A 23,809-nucleotide genomic window follows, 5' to 3' on the forward strand; every position below is an offset into this window, starting at 1 on the left:
CACTCTTCCCACTCCCTGCAGCACTGCTTACAATAAAAAGGTGGCATTATCTACTTCATCTCATTCCTTTACTCTTCCATTCAAAGGAGAGGTTTCATGGAGTAATCAGCCCAGCCTACACAACCTCCGTCACACGTGTACCTCTTTATTACTATGAAAAATTTAGGAGTGGTCCCTGCCAGAAAGTCACATTAAATGACCCAGGAAAACAACTCACAACCAGAATGCCTTAGCCTCTTTTTAGTAGAACAAAAAAATTTCCTGGCATCTTATAAAAAGATGCTTGCTCATACCAGCTATGGATCTTAATGGTCATTCAGTTGTTTGGGAGACAAACACATCAAAAGACTACAAAAGAGAATTTGTATTTTCATGAAGAACATCCCACCCAGTCACCAATACTGAGGTAGCGGCAATGCTTAAGTCTGCTAAAATGACAGTGATCTCTATCAGCCATTTGTATATTTGGAGGGTGAGGCGATAGCATTTCCACCACCAAGTTAGTTGAGTTTCCAAGGCATCCCAGTAAGCAACAGCATTAAACTAGGCCACAACCACTCTCTGGCAACCTTTCAAACATGAACCAAATGCAACTTGGCAGAAAACTGTGGTTTATAGCTGAAGGCAGCTTTCATTTTAGCTCTATTTCACAACTGGGGAGCTGGAAACCTTCATTTACGGGCATTTTCTCCAAAAATGGGTTGACTCCAACTGGATTAGACACTCAGTTTTGCTACTGTGCTCACACAAGGAATCACATATCCCCTAAGATGTGCTCTGGCCAGCTTTTCTGATAAATGCCTCAGAGAGGCCCCTCCAACACTCTCCAACTCCATGGAACAAACCTCAGAGCACACAGAAGAGTAGATGAGTCTCACACAGCAAGCCATTGAATAGACCAGCACAAAGACAGGCCTCAGAAGCCAAGCAAGCAGGACACAGAAGCACTCTGTACACTATAATGCAGTATATGAATACTATGATTATTAATAATAATCCTCTAACAGTAATGCTTTCAGACTAGACCATCTCAGATTGAACTGGCCTTGGAATCAGTCTTGTTGCAGCACCTCTAACATGCAGAAAGCAGACCTGCTGCACAAAATGGACTTCCTTTTACGTTGCTATGGCCTACGACTCAGAAAGGAAGGCTGAGAGTAGAGCCAGAAAGAAGTACCTCATGACCTTTTGTGAGGGTCCCTTTTAGTTTATCATCATCAGTTTGGGGTTAACAAGGTGGTGGAAGGAGGAGAGAGAAGATGCAATTACACAAATACAAAAAGCCAGATGGAATCTTAAAACAATGTAACAGGGATATCTACCCAAAGTTACAACATGGCTGAATCCCAAACCCACAACTCAGTCTCGTTACATATATGTAGCGAAAGCCCATGAAAAAGAAGGTCATTCAAATGCTTTAGCCATACACTCGTCCATTTCAATAGACATGCACCCAAAAATAAAAGACAGAAAGGGGAAGATAAAACTGGCCCCACCCATCCCCTTTGGTCTGAAACACAAACACTGGTACCCTACGAAGGACAATTTTAGGTTCTTAGTTTGTGGGGACTTTCCCTGCAGAGGGTCCATTGGTTATCCAAGGCTTGCTGGCAGGAAGTGTGAACTCAAACACTCGAAGAAAAAGACAGGGTATGTGGCCCAAGATGCAAACGGGGTGACCCTCCAAAGTAAGGGGACCTCCAAGAGCATCAGAATAGTATCACAGCTGGGCAAGCAATAAAGCAGAAATCACTAACATACTGGCCCAAGTCTGACTTCTGCGACCAACCAAAGGCTTCTCTACCACTTGCTTTAGCTTTCTCCTACTCCTCTTTCTGTCACCAACTCCTTCCCATTTGCCATCTGAAAAGTCATCTTCTTAAGTTTCTTGGAAATCAGCTAGCTCTTCCTTACAATAAACTGGACTTTGACTATATTACTTCATAGGTGATACCTGTGATAGTTTATATCATGGTTGTAAGTTAGGTACAATTTACCTTTTTTGCTTTACGTCAGTCTGCTCTATTTTGCAAACTTTACTTCACTGCCATTGAATGATTTATCACTATTATAATAGCCATTTCAACAAGAGTACCTTCTTTTGGAAGCCGCTGACCACCTTTCCCTAGTCCTCTAGCTAAATACACACTTTCACCACACTGTTGATGACTGGGGCCAAATAAACCACTGGTTAACCATCCTGTATCTTCCTAAACCAAAGAAGTCACAGGAGGCTAAAGATCCCAGGATGAATAAGCACAGGTCATTCCAGGTACCAAGCCAGTTTCTATACAGACCAATTTAGTACTCTGGAGGAACATAGGACACATGCAAAGCTTAAGAGTTTCCCAAGAGGGTCACTAAAGCATTTTCATTTTATTTTGTGTCTCCTCATGCAAAATCCTCTCAAAGAAAATAAGGTATCTTTATTTTTAAATGACCAAATTGAAATAGAATGAGATATATGATTATTTATTCTGCCACACCTGAATCCCCCCATGAACCCTGAAGTTTCTGTCATCGTGATGCATGTGGCTGAAATAACATGACACAGAGATCTTAATCATCTAGGCATTCTAAGATGGGAAGGCCAAAATTGAGGAATCTATAGAGCTTATCAGACGGAAAAAAATGAGAAACTCACAAAGGTAAGTAATTCCTACAAACCCAACAGCTTTCAGAGAAGAGATCTGACCTACCACGACTGGTCCTCCCCATGCACATGTTGTCAGGGGTGACGACTTCTTGCTTGATGGCAAAATAGTCAGTCTGCAAGGTGTCCGTCTGAAGAGGATCCCGGAGAATGACTGAGGGGTAGTCATTCTCATACTTGAGGGACAAGAGCTCCTCTGAGCTGATGGGATGGAGCGTCTGGTAGGACTCTGTGATGAAGCTGGGCTCCGAGAACTCCGATGGAGGGACACACTGAGCATGCTCGATACCATAGCCTGGACATGGAGATGCTTGCAGTTAGAGAAGACAGATGTGCACCTAGAACACACAGTTCTGCACCACTGTGATGGCCTCACAATGTGGAATGAGCTAGCTGCTTTAGAGAATTAAAGGAAAACACTTGAATTCAGAAAATCTTGAGTTTTTAACCTTGCTCCACTACTTAATGGCTATGGGCACTGATAAAATGCTTTCCTTTTCTGATTTTATTTTCTTCATCTACAAATAAGTGTGCCTGTAATCTTCCTCAAAGTGCTGAGATGAGGATTAAATGAGAATAAATATATATAAACTGCCTCCAAACATTTGTGATATTCAAAATATTATTGTTATTACTAGAATAAAAACAATATTAAGTTAAACAAAATGAAAATAACCCTGTTTAGCCCCATTTGTTTCGAAGGAAAACAAAGCCATCAGCTAAGCACAGCTCTATACTAATTCTGTTCCTCTTGCCACCTCTCTGGCATGGCTAGGTATCGTATACTAAAAAGAAAAAGGTTTTGTATTATGTAATAGGACACGGATCTGCATAGCATGCTCTTAAAGAGGGATTTCAGAGGAAATACTGTGCTTTCCACTGGTCAAAAAGGAAAGATCAAGGACCAAGATCAGATCACTAACCCAACCCTGTTGGCCAATATAGTGCACAGAATAAGATCCAACATTTAGAAGTCGAGTTGTATGTATTCTTTCCCTGTGACTTTCACATTCCGAGATGCACTGTGCAGAAACCTGCAGGCTAATAAGATATGTACTGGGTTTGGTTGTGGCAAAATGCCAGAGCACTTTCCTAGAGCACAAAAGTCCAAGGATTCAATCACTAGCACTACAAAAAAAAAAAAAAAAAAAAAGAGAGAGAGGAAAGAAAAGTAAAGCACATACAAAGTTAAACTCTTATACTTTATGGGAAATAATAATTAACAAGACTGTAGTTTTAAAAAAAACATTATTTTCCATAAAATTACCACGAAGGAGTCTGAAATCAAGTGAGACAGGAGATCTTTCCTTGTGCCCCATTATAATGAGCAAGGAGAAGGAAGGAAGCAAAAGCTGGAACTTACTGATGAAGTAATCCGAGGTATAACGGGATTCTGGGTAGGTAGGATTGACCCCATTAACTTGATATGGTTTCACATCCTCTGCAACAGACAAGGTTGGAAATGAAATAAAGAAGTCAACATGTAAGGAATACTTGGCCTAAAAGGATCTTGGATGCAAAAGCCACAATGATCTCAACCCTTTTTCTAAGAAATGTGTAAGTTCATTAACTGCGCTGGTGTCTGAGACTGCCCTGATTGGGGCCTTGTCAAGAGATGAGATCACAAAAGTATGGCTAAGTTTATTATTTCAGTAGCTACAAAATGGGATTTAATATCTTGGAAAGTGAGTCAGTGAGTAATCGCTAAGCTCTCATTCTCAGCCCATGTGCTGTGCGTATGTATCACACTAGAGATTAGATTCAAAGGCTGGACAGTGAATGGAGATGTCACCAAGATCAGTGCCCAACCCCTAAACTGATAAGTTCTAAATCGTTTCAGAAATACACTGCAATCTTTGGGCAAGTAGATTATACATCTTCCACTTCTAACAGATGTTTGGTTTGCGCTCTCTGTTTTTCTCACTGCTCTTACAATTCAAGTTCAGGCCCAGACAAGAAATAGAACACTGGTAAGGTGACTCCACTTAGTGAACTAGGAAGGCTTATATAAAGCAACACAACCAAACAGTTTCCCCGGGGAAGGGGAACAAAAGGGAGAGGAAGGATATTCAAAGACAGAAGTGCTTTCCATCTAGTTATGGTCAGCATGGGATCTTCTGTTTACCCTGGAATCTAAGGGGGAAGCGGGAGCCTCTGACACTTTTATGGAGCCATCTGACTAAATTTCACGGAATCAGACATAAAGACAGTGCATTGGTTTGGGTTTTTCCTCGGCTATTTAATAGCTTGTTGGGAACAAAGGCTCACAGGAAAACAAGCTTATGCATGTACACACACATACACCCCCCAAAAAAAAGTTCCCAGTTGAGATAAAATGATTAAACTCTGCTCTAGTAGCTTATCAGATTGAAACATCCCCTGAACCTTTGGCCCTCCACCCCACCCCAAACATCAACGTTCTCTGGGTGCTATGTTCCTCTGGTTTAATTATAGAACCAGAACTGTAGCCTCGGTACAAACAGATCCCTCATCGCTTCAAGTATGTGAACCTGAAAAGGGATGATTTTTACTGTCTAGCTCCACAGAACACTGGGTGGGAAGGTATGCTTTTTGTTTTTAGGTACACTCAGTTACATCCTAATTCTCTTAAAGTCCCTTATGATAGTCCAGAAAGGCAACCCAGACCTGTCTTAGGGACAGAAACTCTCCATGCATCCACTAGACCACAGAAAGAAGATAGGATAGGAACTTAAAGTTAAACAGGCAAAATAAAAAAATGAAAAGAGGCTTAAAAGTTAAAGAAAATAGAGTTTAAATAAATGAATGATTTTTATGGACAAGAACAATCATTGACCTTGGCCTTCCTATCTCACAGGATTATTCTGATAATTCAAAGAGAAGATGTGTTTTATAGCATTTTTGAAACAAGATACTATCAATGTACTAGACACTATATATATATATGATCAAGACAGAGTCAGACACCCAAAACACCTGATAGTTCCACTGTGATGAACAAGGGAAATGTTACAGTATGTAGTAGAATATATTTGATTTACACAACAGGTGTGATCTCCTGCCAGCAGTTAAATCAGATCTGCAATGAGCCTCCCGTATCTTTTCCCTATATAAACAGGTTGCTCGTGTTGATACCTCAGAGTGGGTAATGTGCAGTTACACAGACAGCCTGCCAGGGCGGTGGGGAGGACTGGGAAGTGCCACCAGCACTCCACCGGGGCAATCACAGGGAGATTCATCTAGTTCTTGACTGTCATTTTTCAACAGAAAAGCTGAAAAGAAGAAATAAAGAGCACAGTCCCAGGTCCCCAGCAATCTCATTTGGGTCTCACTTGAGCAGGATGAAGAATATCCTTACACACACAAAGGCAGGTATTATAAGGACTAAAAGTGCTAATCCTGAATTTTGCACCCTTCCCCCAGTGCCCACACCAAGGGCTGGAGCTGGTGACCACAGAGAAAGGGTGGGCCTGGGTTACAGAGGGCAGCGGGCTTCTAGGCTTACAGTCAGCAGGAGGGCACTGCTGACTGCTGGTAACTGCAATTTATTTTAAGAAGAAATTCAGAAAAATAAGGGCAAAAACACCCAAGTTCACTGGCTGCTGCTGTTTCTGTATTCAGCCAGGACTGCGGGACATGAGTCACTTGGTCCAAAAAGGTTGGAAGAGGCCAATAGGGAAGGCCGTGTCATTACAAGGTTGCAACACCTTGTCCTCATCTGACCCTGGCTTCTGCTCCAGATGTGAATAGTATTATGCACCTCTGCAGGTCCAACCCACCAGTAGGCAGAAAGGCCTGTCTTATTAACAAGCTCAGAAAGGCTAAGCTCTCTTCTGCATGTGACCAGGTATTATTACATGGCCATGGATCAAGGAAATGTGCATTAAGACTGCCAGGAAAAAAAGTACAAAAACTATTCTGGCATTGGCCGGAGGCACTTGCTAACACATAGTACATGGGCCTAAGAAAACAACTCGGATCAGAACTGGACATATCATAAAGCTAATGGAGTACAAAGGTGCTTGAAATTAAAATCTTGACCCCCAATACATAGAAGAAAAAGAAGCTGGCCTGTACTAAGCACCTGCTAGATGTCAAGCTCTGAACTAGGCACATCCCCTTTAAGAATCTATGCCCTGATTGCACCACATCCCCACTGGGTCAATCTCCCTCCCCATTCAGAGTAATTTCACACAAACCCCACCCTCCCGGTTTCCACACATTTACCTTTCTGCAGGATCTCTAGATGCTCCCATAAGATGTCCCCAACAAAGTCTGGAGCCAGCTCAAGGAAGCAGTCTTTACCCAGGCCACAGAGAGCTGCTCCGTTCATACAGAATTTCTGGAAGTCCACACCCTTCAGGCTGAACTCATTCACCGCCCACATCACCCAATCCCGAACGTGGGTCTCCGTCCACTGCCGAGGGTCTGGGGGAAGAGACCAAAGGAAGATGCAGTAGACCAGGCTCTGGAGCAGACACCAGAGGACCTGAACACTGCTGAGGATGCTATCCTAGCCACAGAATCGGGAAGCTCCAGCCTGCAGACAGAGCTCATCAGGCACCTCCCGCAGCCCATCTCCCACATTCAATATCCCACCTTCTCCACGGAGAGAAGGTGCTCTGGTGACCCAAAAGGTAACACAGGAGGAGGAGTAGGCACATTCCCTACCCTTCACTCAGGCCAAGATTTCCATGAATCTCCTCTCTCACTGCCACATTTCTGTTTGATTTTTTTTAAAAAGCCCTAGTCAGGGAGTAAACGGTTTCTGTAATAGCAATAATAATAATAAAGCAAAGTGTTTTCTACAGATTACAAAGGCCTATCCCCACTCTTAAGTCTTATAATATATTTGGGACCATTATTTCCAATTATTTTTATCTTAGCAATTTATGCTTAGTAATAATCCTAGCAATTAGAAAGGGTAAGTCATTCAAATGGTACAGGGTGATGGCATTATTAGGTACCTGTATTATACTGGAAATCCTGCAAAGTCTGTTAAGTATTATAGCCACTACTTTGAGGAGTACAGTAGTACAGACAACTTCTAATCTTCATTTATGGTCTGTACACAACTACAGCTGCAAATGACATTCCAAGTACTCAGATGACAGCAGGTTGTAGTGCCTGTGCCACAGCTGCTCCAAGGGTCCCTACTTCAATCTAGCAGACTATTCATGAGCTTTGGGGAAGCCCAGTAGTCAGAATTCACCTTATTGTGTCTTGTGATCCTCAAAAGATATTTGGCATTGCTGTACACTAAGGTCTACAATAAAATCGTAAAGAAGGGCAAAGGTATATAGATTCATTCACAGAATGTTGAAAGCTTGAGTTTGGTAAGGCTAAAGTCTCTCACCCAGCAGTAGAACTTGCTGATGATTTTAAGACTGTCTCTCAATAGAAAAGTGCTCTTTCTGCTCTTAAGTGTTCATGAGTTTTTTTTTGGTGAAAGCTGACATGTTCTCCATTCACTTTTTTTTCCTGACAATATCAGATCCTTTCTATTCCTGAATAACCTCTTCCAGATGAAGGTTTGCACAAATGACAAACACATTTTGCCAAAGTACATGGAAGAGGAAAGATCAATTAGTAAATTCCAAGAAATGCAGCTCACTGAATTCATATAATGGTGGCCCAGAGTAACCATGAAACAAAATTTCCCAAATGTGTCTGCCCTTTGAAATCATTTAAGGAGCTTTAAAAAATACTGCACTGATGCCACCAGAATAGAACCTGACCCTGGAAGTTTTCAAAGATACAGAGGGGATTTGAGTGTGTAGACAGGATCAGGAACCACTATTCTAAGACCAAGATGACAGTGACAAGCCAGGAGACGGTGGATCTCAAGCTTGTGTGTCTGTGATTGGTCTAATGGACGTATGCAACAACGTATGGCTGCTGATCTAACTGTGGATAGGCTAATATCTCCCTCACACACAACAGGATTGTGACTAAACCCTTTGTAAGGATCTGACCCCAGTTTCTTCTTTTAACTACAAAAGCATACCCTTTGGGATTCCCAGTCGTTGCTGTTCTTTTGTGAAGCCACTGAAAGTAGCTTTCAATGCTTGAGACATCATTTCTTTGCTGCTTGGAGTTAATAGTGGGACATCTGCACATTCCATATCTGTAAGAAAAAAAAGGATAAGAACCACAAAAAAAAATCAAATACATAATTAAATACTCAAAACATAACAGCATGGACAGACTGAAGACTAACTGAGAAAGAACTGTTAGCATTCTCATTAGATCAGGTACAATTCTAGGGGCTTTCCACAACATGCTGGGCCTCTGCCAAAAACAAAAAACAAAAACGCTAACTCTTTGCCTAAAACATCCTGCATCCCTGACAACAAAATACGCTTATTCCTTCAATGCAACTCTACTAATTCATCTATAGAGTCTTTGTTCATCTTTCACACTCATTTAAAACATTAGCATTACAGTACTTATTTTCAGGTACCTGTGACAAGGAAAGGAAAGAGTAATATTCATTCATTTAACCAATTATTATTTAGCATTTTTCATATGCAAGGAATTAGAGAACGAAAGAGCAGGAAACAAGACAGAAGTGGCCTCTGGACATCTGATTCTTGCAATAGATTCAGTCATCTTTAAAAAAAACTAGTATCACAATTAAATATTCAAATACTATGTCACAAGGACTTTAAAGGAAAAGGACAAGATGCATGTTAACATATACATAAGAATTCCTGCAAGTCTGTAGGAAACAGGAGAGGCTTCTCTTAAGAGAAGAGAGATAAATGACCTACAATCGGAAGGATGCACAGGACTTTGGTGGCAGGGGAAAGTTCACTAGACTGGTGATTCCCAAAGTGCAGTGCCCAGAGCAGCTATAGCAGCACCACATGGAAATTATCAAATGCAAATTCTCAGCCCCACTCCAAACCTACCTAGTCCAAACTTCTTGGAGTGGAGCCCAAAATCTGTTTTTTAGCACATAATCCAGGTGATTCTGATGAGCAATAAAGTTAGAGGATCCTAGTCCTAGACAAAGGGAAAGTATAAATGAAGGTCATGATGTGGAACAGAGGCTTGATGTATGTTAGTATCAAAAAGGTCAACACAGCTGAAGCAAAGTGATCAAGGAGAACAGCTGCCACTGATGAAATTGAAGAGGAAAGCAGATAGCACATTAAGTAATCTATCATTTAATCCTAAGTAAAATAGAAAATTGCTGAGAGTTTTATGTGGAAAAGGACCTGACTACATCATAAGATCTCCTTGGCTGTTCTGTAAAGAACAGTGGATAAGGTGAATATGAATGGATATAGGAAGACTTGTAAAACAGTTATTGCACTAGTTTTTCTGAGAGGCGATGATGACTAGGAAGCTGGCAACACAAGTAAGACAAGCAGACAACCTGAGGTGCATACAAGAGGTAAAATCTACAAAACTTGCTTTACATAAGGGTGAAGAAGAGTGAGATACCTGCAGATTAACCAGGGTTCTGTCCTTTACTAGACCTGCATGCTTCTTTGCCTCTGCTATGTCCAGCACCTCCCACACTTGCAGACCCTATTCACAGTGTAGCACATAAATATGGCTAAAACCAAAGATCTTCCGGGTGCACTTCAGGCTCAATTTCCCACAAAACAATAATCCTTTCTAGCCTTCCTGTGTGTGACTTTCAGCAGTGATGCACTCCACTATAATTTCTAGAAGCCCAAGTCTTCATGCACTGCACGTTGAAAATGACATCTAAAATGCCAGAGTTCCAGGCAAGGGTGCTACAGAAGTTTCTTAACTAGGCATTTCTAAACTTACATACATATGTGTTACTGGCTGAATAAAAAGGAAACAGAAGGAACAAGCTGACAATAGATGGCCCCCAATTGGGAGCAATCTTGTAACATTGCTTCTCAATGTCAAAATGAATGGCAGTTACACTGCCTGTAAGAAGAGCAGGCAGCACCTTCCCGCATGTTGCTCTCAGCCATGCTTTAGGAAACTGCTTAGAGTCCAGCCCTGCCCAGGAAGCACAGGCTCACTCAACAGCTCTCCCAGGCTCTGCCAGTGACGAGGAATCTGAAGCTCCAGGGAGTGGTGAGTTTGGGTTGCCCTGGGACGTGCCCAAAAAATTCTAATGGAAAAATCAGCATGCCTCCAGGAAGACTGACAAAATGACGGAAAATCCCAGATTGTTTGGGGTGAAAAAGTGGGGGAAGGGATAGAATGTTGATTACATAACATCCAGCCCTTCAAACAATGGAGTAATCACCAAATGAGTCACTAAGAAACACATCAGCACTCCCCATTCGTCCTCACTCTTCACATCCAAGAACAGCTAAGCAGCAGGTCCAGAAATATCTCTCCCTTAGAGCAGAGGTCAATTTTACTACACAGAAAGAGACTCTTTAGTTAATCAGACAGTCCAAATCCGAAAAAAGAGACAACTGCTGCCTCCCTAACTCCTAGCACAAGGCCAACAAATATTTTGTGAATTAAAGTTTTCCAGATTTGCATCAACTTCCCTCCCTTAACTCCCATCCAACATAAATTCATGAATTTGAACTGTGTGCGTTTTGTTTTGTGTGTTTATTCCCTCTATTAGATTTATGACTCGATGAAAAGAACTTTACTAACTGCAGAAACTGGCCAGGACAACACATGTGGAAAATGCAGGCCAAGCTAAAGGGACAGGCAGTGGTTCTGCTGCAGATGGGAACTAAAGGATGAGGTGGCCGGGAGGAGCCAGGCTTCTTCTAACATGAAAGCTTGGGCAGTGTGTTGCCCCTGTGAGGTTAAGGCCAAGGACGCCAGCAGAAAGCCTAAGAAAAAGGTTCCACCTGAGTCTGCTTCTGGTAATTCTACATACTCTGGTAGCATGATTGGGGCAGGAATGCTGAGTGGACAATTCTCTACACAGGATCCGGCTTCCTGTTAGGGAACCAGCATTTCCAGGTTCTCACTTAAGTCTCTCTAAGGGAAACAGCTGAAATTACCTTTTCCTATCCACCTCAGTGACATCTCCAAGTCCAGACCACATGTGGTCAGCTGCAGCTGTACAGGGACCCAGCTGGTGGTGCCCAGCACTGCCCCTCAAGCTATGGAATTTCATGCAGAGTTCCTAAAAAAGAGCGCACAGCCCAAATGGTAAAAACCTTCTTTACACACTTGAGACTCCTGCATGTGGATTTGTTCTCAGGTATAATTAAGTTATTATGTATGTGGAGAATCTGAAATGGCTCAATCCAAACAGGCTTCTCTCTGTTATTCTTAAAATATTTTACCTCATTACCTGTTACTGTATAATATTTTGTATTAGGTATCAATTATTTCTAATTTTAGAAGCAACATCCAGACAGTAGTCAGTACCTCCATGGATATTAATCAATTATATTTTATGGAAAAATATTGACACTGTCTTTGTTAATAATTACATCATCTATGGGCCAAGGATTTGGCCCAGTGGTTCCACCGCCTGCCTATCAAGCACAAAGTCCCAAGTTCGATCTCTGGTACCAAAAACATTAATAATAATAACTACAATATCTAAAGTTGAAATAGCATACTTGTCCCAAAATTCTAAGAAAGTGACCTGAAAAAATACCTATCCCAATACAGTAGAGACTCAACATAATACTCTGGAAACAGAAACATACTGTAATCCTGTGCGATTTCTTGTCCATTGATTATTCCTAGTACCCTAAATCTGAGTGAATATTTGTAAGAATTATCTAGGTTTCTGAGAGGAAAGTTGCGCAGATGTTAGTGAATAAATAATCATCCCAAGATTGCAGGGTGTGGAGGCCGAAGTGACAAGTAGCTTTCCTTGAATCTACAGGGCATAATGAGCCAATAGCATTTTGAATGCAGGGAAATGTGTTCACCTGTCATGGTGGCCTAGCCCTGAACCACCTCATACATGTCTCAAGTAAAATGTAAAAAAAGGATTCCTTTTGCTTGTCTGTATCTCAAAGTTAAGGGTTGATCAGTTTCTAAGAACACTTCAAAGACATTTCATGTGTCTTTTTATACCATTCTTCTGTGTTCTCTGAAACCAAACAGATCATACCAACAATGTTGCACAGACTCTACACTTCAGTTGGCTTTTGTTCAACAAGAAGTTCACAACATGTGGCTTACTGACCATACATGTCTCTTCTCTAGCTGTTCTTAATCGATGATGTAGAATGGAGTATCCTAGGTCCAGGTGGTGAGGGACACAGCTAAAGACAGGAAATCCAAGGCTAGATCCCAGGCTCACTGGATTGGGATTATAGTGGAGTATAATGGTACCTGCCATGTGTGTTGGATATTGTCACAACCAGAGCAGCATGAATAACATCCTTTAAGTCTGAAAACAGCTTTATAATTTGCCAAGACCCTTCACATAACACTATTCCATAATATCCTCATAACAGAAGACTTCTGAGGGGCCTAGAAGGTATTACAGGCTTCCCATTTTACAGGTGAAGAAACCAAAACTGAGAAATTAGGGGCTTGATTGGCCTAAAGGCACAGGGCCAGAAACCAATTATTAAAACTCTTCCAACTTTTTAAAATCCAGGGCCTTTCTGCTCTATTCCACTGCAAATCACAATCAGAGATCTAAGAAAATTAAAATTTTCAGAGCTGAGAGACAAGTCTTTATTTTTTGGTTTAATAATTAGATATATTTAAGGAAATAAACATTTAAACAAAGCTATCTCATATGGCTAGCATAAAAACATTATTAAAAGTCATTTACAGAATCATCTATATTCTTCTCTTCTCTTGAAACTAAGAGCAGTGAGGCTTCCTTCCTTTCATATGAAGCAAACAGGTTAAATGAAAACCCAGCTTCTTCCCCTGTCTGTGTTCAGCCCTGAATCACCCTAGTGGGCCACTGTGCACATAATATAAGGTTAATTAGTTACAAAAAGGCTTATGAAATGTTTCTTTGAGAAAGAGAAAACCAAGAAGAAACTTTCCAGTTCATATGAGGGAGAGAAAAGAACAACTGTCCCAATGAAAAGATAGGATTTTGAAGACAATAAAAAAGGTTGACTTGGCTCATTATCAAAATTTGGAGGTTCTGATCTCAATATTACTATACTCACAATGGCAAGTCACTTACTCAATTCACTTCACTTCTAAAAGAGATCTGCTAATAGGTGATGTTTACATCCCGCATAGGATTTTACAGTTTTCATTTGGCAATTTCCAGACACATACAAAAGTAGGGAGGATGCTATGATGACCCTATTTTAAAATCTACTAGCATTATCAGTTTTTATTTCACCTCACACAGAAAAACACACATGCACAGGCATGCATGTGCGCGCTCACACACACACACACACACACACACACACACACACACACACACACTGAAGAATTATAAAGCTGATCTTGGTACTGCTTACCCACTAATATTTTAGTATCAGAAAGACATTTTTGAGATGAAACAGGATTGTAGTCTGAAAGCTAAAAAGAGGCAGACATACTTAAGGAAAAAGAAAATAAGACTTCAAATGCTTTCCCCTAGTACTTACATAGAATTTCACTTATTGGCACATTTGAACTATAGAACTTCTTTTAAAGTAACACTATATCTTTAAACTGACAAAGGTGGACCAAAAAAAGATGCTTTCAAAACTGGTTCCTTTGACTCTCAAGTCCTTCATGTAGAAGGATGATGCCGCAATTGTGTCCTCCTGATCTTTCAACTGTCAGTAGAAGCATGGAAAAATATCCTAGAGATTATGGCATGAACCAAAATGGCACTTTAAAAGGTAGAGCATGACCCAGTGGCCTAGAACAAGACCCAGTGCAGGAGGCAAGGTATTTACTCCTTCAAATCAACACAAAGAGGAAAGTGGCTGTGGCCACTGAGACTAAATGCTCTGGCTCCAGAGTTAATTGTCCCTGGGAAGTCCCTACTGGCTCAGTAAAGAGGTTAATGATGCCAGATGAATGTGACAGACTATAAGACCCAGTCTCTACTGTCCTCCCTTCCATGGGGGATGGGTTGGAAGCAGAACTGAAGGTACCAGTAGTGTCTTGTCTCACTCCTGATTGCTGTAAGAGGCAAAAGACATGACAGACAAGACCTTCACCTGCTTCTGGTTGGGGAGTTAATGAATAGGAGGGAGATAAGGGTCCTTTTCAGTCCCTGGTTCAGTTTTCATAAACCTAATGATGTGATAAACACTGAGGGACAACCAGACCCTGGCTTAACAAAGGCCAAGCAATAAATGGCTCAGTGCCCTTGCGGGGGGGGGGGGGGAAAAAAAAAGCGGCGGGGGGGGGGGGGGGGGGGGGGGTCCTCACCCATCCCAACCTAGCAGTTCATCATTGCCCCAAACAGTGAGACAGTACAGATCTGAAAGGGACTCCGGTCAGTTAGGGAAAAATACAATGGGGTGTCTGCTCATCTCCAACACCCAACCCCCTTGAAGGCATCAGCCAATAAAAAGTCCTCCAAAGAAGGGAGAAAGAAGCAGCATAGAAAATCCCCAATTCACCCTCCAATGACCTGACTGTCGAAAAATGCAAGCCAGTTTCAAGTTACAGCATCTCAATAGTGCTGCCAACGCACGCAGCCAACAAGGAACACACACTGTTTGCGTACAACTTGCCAACTCTGAGTTAGATACCTCTTCGCAGAGGGAAGCTGCCCTGGGACAAAAGAGATGATCTGCTATGGAACAAAGTATTCTCCAAACTGTACCAGGAAGCCAGCCTGGTCCTGCAGCAGTGGGGCCTGAGAATGAAGCCTACACAGCAGACCAGGCACGGTGAACATCTGTAGGAAGTGACCTCAGGCTTCTCTCTCCTTCCCTGCAAACACCCCAGCCCATCCCCCAAAAGGAGTTTTAACACATTATTACCACCAGAGTCCTAAGTACCTGGTGACTCACCAGGCTCACACATGGTTCCAATGAGCCCTTGACCATTACATGGTAGGAAAGCAGGAAAAACAAATGAAAGCAGTTGTAATTCGGCAGCACCAGAGTTCAGACCTGCCAGACAAAAGGGATTGCAGGAATATTCCCAAATTCACTCAGGCACCTGACATGCAAAAGCTATTTTTAATCACTGGATTTATTTCTTTCCTAGCCCCACCACCATCCTCCAAATGCATTGGAAGCAGAGTCCAACCCAAATCAATTCCAGGTGTTCAGGGAAACCCAGAGAGCCTCTTCCGTTCCAGGACCAGAGCCAGAGAGCAGAACCACCCCCTGGGTCCTGCAGCTAAATTTTCTTGCTCTGCTCCTGAGAATAGTTCAAATGTCCCACCTGAAAGATTGGGCATACAGAAAGGAAATATTTGAATAAATATGCTTTGCTGGAAAGACTTCTAAATTATGTTTTCTCTGGAGGACTGGCAAGTTGAAGGCATATGAAACACCTCAAGGACCCATAGATGAAGTTTGTTCTTGACCCATCAGTGCTTTACCTGACTTGCAATGAGAATCATGTGAAAGACATGTGAAAATCCCAAAGCCAAACAGAACACAGTAGATCCTCAATAAATTGTTGCTGACTTTATTGAAGTTTAACATTTTATGAAATATGACTGGAAAAATACTGATTTTTATTTCCTAACAGAGAGACAGTGAGCAGAAGGAATCTGGCAATTTCCCAAGGTACATACTAAACAACCAAGAAAATGAATGAAACATCAGATTCTGAGGTAGAAATGGAAACTGGCATCACCTGAAACTGGCTGTTTTTTAATAGGACATGCTAATTTCTTGCCTATTTTGCATCCTCCAGTCTGCTAAAGGGGATGCCCTTGATGTAGCAATTATGCTTGCCATGACAACATGTCACAGCTACATGAGCCCAGCAGGCTTTGAGTTTTAAAAACTTCTTACGAGTGCCATCTTAGAATCAACATGGTGTAATGGAGAAGTATGATGTTGTGCTCAAAACTATTTTCTACATGTTTGGAGTTTTCCAAAACTCAAGCTGCAGTGTACCCTAGTCATTTACAATCCTACCAATGAATGATACTTCCATAATTTAAAAGAATGTTTTAATGTTTAGTGTTTAATGTGGGCTTTGGGTGTAGCTCTGAGGTACAGCACTTACTTGCCTAGCATTCCTAGACCATGGGTTCAAACCTCAATACCAAAAAAAAAAAAAAAAAAATTTAAAGAATGTTTTAACTACAGAGATTAGGACTTCTGCACATCAAGAATCATCTCAATAGTAATTTAAAGAATAAAGTTCTTAAATTATCGCTTTAAGCCATTTAAAAAGTGCTTCCCATATTTCAGAGCATGCCTGTTTAAAAGACTACACTTGATGTTCACCACACAACAGTTTTAGATGGTTAAGTCCTAAACATCCCAGAAAGGTGGGATTTCTTTGTCATAAAAACACAGATCCACGGTCTTCGTGTTACTAAGGTGAAAAGCATGAGTTGGGCCCTTTCCACTCTACAGATCTGCAGATACCGTATTGCATCCTCTGGGTTGTTCCCAGCTTTTCTTTCTTTGGTGCTGTGGACAGAACCCAGGGCCTGAGCAGGTGAGGCAAGCAAGCACTCTACAACTGAGCTCCTGAGCTCCTCTTCCAGCCCTAACACTTCTGAAAGAAGAAAACCCCTGCCCTGCCTTCAACTAAACACTCAAGAGAAGGCCTTAAGTTTTTCAATACAAATGTGACTTAAGATAACCTCTCAAGAAGATGGAAAATATCTGACATCCTAAATCTTATTATCCCAGCTTCTACAACTTCTATCAGTTTTTGAGGAACCACTCTAAAATGCTAAAGATATTGGTTAATTGGAATAAACAATTTATTTTAATTTCACTCATTCCCACCTATAATAGCCTTTACTGCTAACTGAATAGACTTGTACAATTTAGAGAACATTCTCTCCCATATTTTAGTGTGGTCCGAAAACATACCTTAGTATTACCTCCACCCTATGAGTGAGGAAACCAAGGTTCACAAAGGTTACACAAGTGAATTAAATAGGGTGGTCAAGCAGTAAAGGACTCAAATCCAGATCTCCAGCCACATAAGCAAGGTATTTTTCCATGTGTGCTTATTTGCAGGGTTAACAGAGGGGAGGAAGAAATGATGGGACACAAGAGCACTGCTTTTCATTTTCTCTGGAACCAAGAGAGAGCCTGATCACTAAGCTCTGCAGACAGCAGCTGCAACACCAAGTGACAGGCGCCACAGCTGACCCCGCACAGGCCTGCTCCAGCTCTCCGCCCAGGGCCTGCTTGGCACTGGGTCTGGGACTAAAATAAGCACAGAGAAAAGGGGTCTTGAGAATCACCAGGAAGGCTGGGCTGAACAAGGTGGAGGATGAGTTTTCTCCATGGGCGAAGGAAAAATCTGGGCAAACAAATGCAGTGGGGCCCATTTATTTAGGCTGGAAGAGGTAAAGTTTTTCTGCACTTTTGAACTGTTTTCCCAAGGCCTGCCTCTCCTTCCCACGCAGGAAACAAACACAGAGCCTCTTCCAGAGTGCACTCAGCGGCTCTGAGCTAGTGGGAAGGAGGGGAGCAGGGTTTGACAAAGGGGGGGGGGCAGACGGGGCCACAGCCACAGGAGAAACTCACAGTGGAAGCAGGAGCTGGGAGCAGAAAAAGGGGAGAACTGGCCCAGAAGGAGACAGAAAAGAGAGGAGAAAGCAGAGGAAGGAATATGAGAAAAACTCTCCAAAATAAAGAGACAGAAGGCAGAGCGGCAACAGTCTGGGAAGAAGCAACAACTTACTCCCAATTAATGATGTTCAGAAAGCAACAGTTTTCCATCAATTTTAAAAGGAAATTCTCTCCCCATTTTCTTATTTATTTATACATTACATAAATACATTTTTAAACCAAAAAAGGACAGTCTTTTCAATGGGAAAAAGCCTTGTTTGAGATGAAAGCCAGTCTTTAAAAACCCCTCAGAGGAAGCTCAAACCCCACATGCCTTGGTGCTGCAGAAAGAAAAACAAAGTGGACATTCTTTCTGAGTTCTAAGGCTTTTTTATGCAGATGTGTTTTTCTTTTAATAAATAAATCCGGACAGAAAAGAAAATGCATACTCATACACATTCACACAGGGTGACTGTCGGGTTTTCAACCCAGGGAAACAAGACAAAAAATAAAATATCTAAGGCCACTTTTCCCTGGAGAAGAGACAACGATTCTCCATATGCGAACCATGGCACTAAACCAATGTCCAGCCCCGTCAAAGCTTTCCATTTGACAAGGGAATGAGTTATAATCAATGGAAGGGCAGAACCAGGGAAAATACCCATGCTTCACAGGTGTCTTCTCACACAAGACTTGAAGTTGCTCCATGCCCTGTGACCCATTCAATTTCATTGTAAGTCATAATAATTTTTTAAACTAAGCATATGACCTGAGCATGGTGGAGCATACCTGTAATCCCAGCGTAATGGGAAGGAAGATTGTAAGTTCAACTCTAGCCTGGGTAATTTAGCAAACTTAGCAAGACTCTGTCTCAAAATAAAAAATAAAAAGGGGATGTTGGTGTAGCTCAGGGCCAAGGCCCTGGGCTCAATCCCTAGTACTCCAAATATATATATAATTTCCTCCTCCCAACCTTATACTATACTCAAATTATCCCTTTAAGAGTTTAATGCTATTTGTGAATGACTGGCCTGATCCAAACTCCAGGAAAAAAGAAAACTATTTTCCATTTATGTTTTATGTATAGCTAGCCAAAACCACCTTAATAAAAGTCTACATATGTGGCCTCTAGCTTTCCTCCCTCCCCAACACTTTACTATAGGTGATGTTTCCTCACATCCTTATGGGTTAGCTGGTGGATTTAACATATGGTGTTCAGCTCCACCACTGAATCTCAGTAAATTATGTCTCGCACATTCTCTTCCCGTAGTTCAGAACGTATCCAGTAGTGCATGGCATGAGCTTGAGGATATTCATTGAATTAAAATCTATCTTCTCAGATATCTTATCCATCAACCCTGTTGGCTAAAGGCATGCAGCACAAATTTAATCTGTCTTCATCTAACACCTTTTCAAATGTTTAGTCTTCTCCTTTTTCATACCTTCTGTTCAGTTCCTTTAACAATTCATGGTGGCATACTTTTTGCACTTGTGCCTCCCATCCTGCCATCTACAGAGAATTCCTGTACGCCTGTGGTTCCAAAGAGCATCACAGACTGACATAAATCGACAGGCACACGGCATACTTCTCAAGAGTAAAATGAGATCAACAGGATGATCATCTTACTCGCTATTGGTTGATAAACACCAGGACAACACTAACAGATGCACTGCAACACTCAAAGCCTTTCTTCATGCAGATTGATACTGAGCCAGTTCTGCACCTATTGATTGAGTTTTATTAGGTCCACAGTAAGTCTGTACATTTATTCATATTAAACTTCACCTCACTTGTTTTGATGCATGTTTCCATGTGTAATCTTTTTTATATTGTGAATCCATCTTCACTCTATTTCCTTTCCATCTCAGCTTTGAATCACCTGCAACTTACTAAGTATGCTCTCTGCGTCTTTATTGTGACTCTAGTAAAAATGCTGAAAAGACAATGACCAAGTACTGAGCTCCATAACATAACACCAGGGACTACACATTATTCTGACACTGACGCACTAAGCAAGACCCCTGGTGTATAGCTGTTAAACCAGTTACAAATCCTTCTGACTCTACTATCATCAGATCCATATATCTTTGTCTTGACCACAAATATATCATAGAAAAACTCAGATAAAAAAGCATCACTGGAATCAAAATATGTGGTCAGTATTGAGATGATATAATTTGTGGAGCCAGTTTTCCCCCTCAAGTTTCTCCCTCAGCACCAGACAAGTGCAAAGGCAGCAGATGGAAATGGCTGGGCTGAGATTTAGACTTTGGCACAATAAGACAAAAAAGAAAAGGAAAAAAGGAGGGGGAGCAGGACGAGAGAGAGCATGCAGCAGCAGCAGCAGCAGCACAGAAATGCTTTGCTTCCAGAAACAATAGGTAGTTAGTGAACAATGCCACAGACAAAGTCTTGGTCTATTTATATCTGCCACTGTGAGTCCCAGACAGGAGGAACTGGAAGTCTGCCCTGTATGCATAGCTCCAACTGGACCCAGGCTGGGAGGAAGATGAGGTCACCAAGAATGCTGCCTGCTTAGGAATGGCTTCTTTTGTGCTCGAACAGTTCCTTCTTAGCCTAAGGATCTCTCCCAGTCAAGCAAAGAAATTTGCTTGCCTACTTCTAAAACACTGCCACAGCTGAGATGGGGGAGATCAGAAAAGTAACTGCTGCTCTGCCCAGTTCAAAGTAATTAAGGTGCCTCCTACAAGTTGCAGGCAGGTGGGGAGATCTCAGACAAACAAACCAGTACGTGGAGGTCAACAGTGTTATCAAGTCTGATAATTACCCCTGCTTAGGGACACTGTAAAAGAGCTTTTCCAAAATGGAAAAGTTTCCTCCTCACTTCTTTGGGACGGAATAGAGGAACCAAAAGCTAAAATCACATACAAGGGCATCTCATCTTTCCCTATACTTTTGCTCCTTTTGACACTTTCTCAAGTTTCTGGAATTTCATCTTTTGGTCTAATATGATTTTGGAGAGATCATTGATTTTAGTTCTTCCCAACTATGTTACTTATATTCTTAATCTTCCTACAGGCTTACAAAAGAGACCAACCTACCAGTGGTTAGGCCAGTCTATGATAGAACACAAATTAAAAGGCTTGGTACAAGGAGGAATGGGGAAAGGCAGAGCCCAAGACCTTTCAGCCAAGCCCTGTCACTGCCTTCATCCTGAGTGTCACCCCAGCTCAGCACGAACAGGCCATCAACAGTCAGCAATGTACCCCCAGATCCAGAACAGCCATAAAGCTATAAGAATCCTGTGGGCAACTAGACTCTCTCAAAGGCAAAAAATTCGGGACTCAATGCTAAGATCCCCTGCAGAATAACTGACTTCATCTTTCCATTCATACCTAGGAATTCCTGTCACTGCCTTTCTTCCTTGTTCCTGAAAAACCAGCACTTAAATAGGAAGAAAGGAACCCAAATAAGATCAGGTCCTCCTTTTCATTTAAATAGCTCAGCATATCTCACAGAGCATATCCCAAGTATACTGTCACCACATTGGGAAGAAACTACTGGCAAGTATTTAAATATTTTATCATTTAAAAAGCTTAAGCACAGAGCAGACAATGGCTGAATATTGCTGGGGCCAGGGGACCCAAGCAATGGTTAAAAGGTATGCACTGAGTTACCCAGCCCTTTCGTGACTTCAGAAGTGCATGCATGACTCAAGATGCTCAAGGATGAAACCATCTGGAGGGTGTTCTAATAAACTCTATCTACCAGGATAACTGAGACAGTACGTACAAGACCCCAACAAGTAAACATTCCAGTCCATATCTCATTCTATACAGATGGCAGAGATGGAAATATAAATGGAGCACTTGACCACCTAAAATACACCAGTCGGTGAAGATCTAAGTGGGTACATGGCCCTCCTGACCTGGTCCAGCATTTCATTCAAACACTGCTTCCTCCATTCTGTTCCACCCTTGCTCCCTATAGGCTACACATTCCCTTCTTTCCACGACTCCTGCTGACTCATCCCCGTGTAATTCAAGAGAGCCACATGGGAGCCACATGGCAGGAGTAAGGAGAAGGCAGAAAGACACACATTCCTATCCTGAAGCAAGACTGACATCAGAGGAGATGCAAAAGTTCCCACCCAGAGCATGTTTGGTAAGCACATGGGACAGCCCTCCCTTCAACCTAGCCCAGTCTTCAAAAATGCCTGCACTCTGCTACAATCAACCAAAACCCAATGGTTCTGCCCCCTGGAGAACTTAGGCAGTTTCAGTCTTGGGCTTTGTAGGTTCAACAACTCATGACCCTACTCAGTTCTGTTAACTCAAATAATGTGTGTCCCTAACATGCCAGAAATCCTATTTAGGTAATAATTTCAGAGTTCCAGCTGACATTTCTTGAGCTGTTAAGGAGGTACTTCGTTCGAACCAAAGAGGTAAACTTTGAAAGGACTATGGTTACTCTCCCTAAACCATTAGGTTCACTGCTAACCCTATCCTCTGAGGCTGTTCCACGGTTTGTGCAGACCTATCTAATCTGTAATTTTGGCCCCTCTATCTTTTCAGAGTTAGCCTGTGCTATGGCTTAGAGAAATAACTAATCAGCCCTTGTCTCTACTCCTTGTCCCTGCTCTCACTCTGCCTGTGTGATGCATAAAACCTTATCTGCAGCCAAAAAGCAGGAAAAAAAAAAAAGAATTTACAGAATTTGCTATAAAAGTTTAACAACTCCTTAGAGGGAAGTTCTCCCTCCTGGCAACCAGTCATAATCTTAAAATGAATGAAAGGGATGCTTCCTGTAGAGAGGAGGAGCTAAGCTCTTGTCACTGTTCAGGGGTCCTACACTATTCCTGGAACACAGAATTAAGAAGAAACTTTAGACGTCATCTATTTGAAACATTTTTCTTTTACTGCTGGGGAAATGAAGCTCAGGAAGGTGACACCAACTTGCCTTCAGTCACATGCTTACTAATTCTAAACCACTCTAACTCCCTGTTTGGTATTTCTTCTTCCTCTCCACCACTGCTGTTTACTGACCACTGTGGATTGGGAGAGACAGGGTCTCCTCCTTGTCTTTACTACTGACAAGCTCTGGTTCATTGTTCTGGACAAACACTACTCCTCCCCAGTCCTTAAGAACTACAGGGCCAAACCATTCAAAGATCCAACAAACAAGAGAGGACTTTATGGACCCACAATGCTATCTGTTCCCACTACAGGCTACAAATTTTGAATTACAATTGTCAGACTCTACTGTGGATGAGTTTCCTTCAAAGAGAGGTGCCTGTCACACACCAGGGATCACACAGCAAGCAGTCCATGACACCCAACTTCAACAGAGGACATCACAGTGTGTGTCAGCTCTGAAATGTGAGTGTTCTATTCTTGTCAATTCAGAAAAAAATGGAGACAGCAGTGAACTGCACAGATCTAGGGACCTTTCTCTAAAAACCACTGACAGGAGAACAAAAGGTTGACCTGTCATCTGGGGACTCTGAACCACTACCATCCCAGAACCACTTATCTTCCCTACAGGGTAACCCAGACAGGTTGAGGGGACACAACAAACCTCAGTGACAAAGCCAGGACACAAAATTGGGGGCATAGGCATGGAAGTGGAAACTTTGCCTCTAATTAAGGAAACTGT

The 23,809-nt window shown here is 41.9% G+C and overlaps 1 protein-coding gene across 2 annotated transcripts in view; it reads right to left on the reverse strand.

Moving 5' to 3' along the window:
* Positions 1-23,809, reverse strand: part of Ets1 (ETS proto-oncogene 1, transcription factor) — a 125,477-nt gene that overhangs the window by 23,439 nt on the left and 78,229 nt on the right. For both annotated transcript variants that reach the window (XM_010605538.2, XM_010605539.2), the window contains exons 4-7: positions 8,640-8,759; positions 6,860-7,060; positions 4,017-4,094; positions 2,700-2,948 (exon numbers count right to left, since the gene is read on the reverse strand). In XM_010605538.2, coding sequence (XP_010603840.1) covers positions 2,700-2,948; positions 4,017-4,094; positions 6,860-7,060; positions 8,640-8,759 — 648 coding nt within the window. The remainder of the gene's footprint in view (positions 1-2,699; positions 2,949-4,016; positions 4,095-6,859; positions 7,061-8,639; positions 8,760-23,809) is intronic.

Source organism: Fukomys damarensis, unplaced genomic scaffold (genome assembly GCF_012274545.1).
Source record: "Fukomys damarensis isolate Sample0158 unplaced genomic scaffold, DMR_v1.0_HiC HiC_scaffold_16, whole genome shotgun sequence".
NCBI lineage: Eukaryota > Metazoa > Chordata > Mammalia > Rodentia > Bathyergidae > Fukomys > Fukomys damarensis.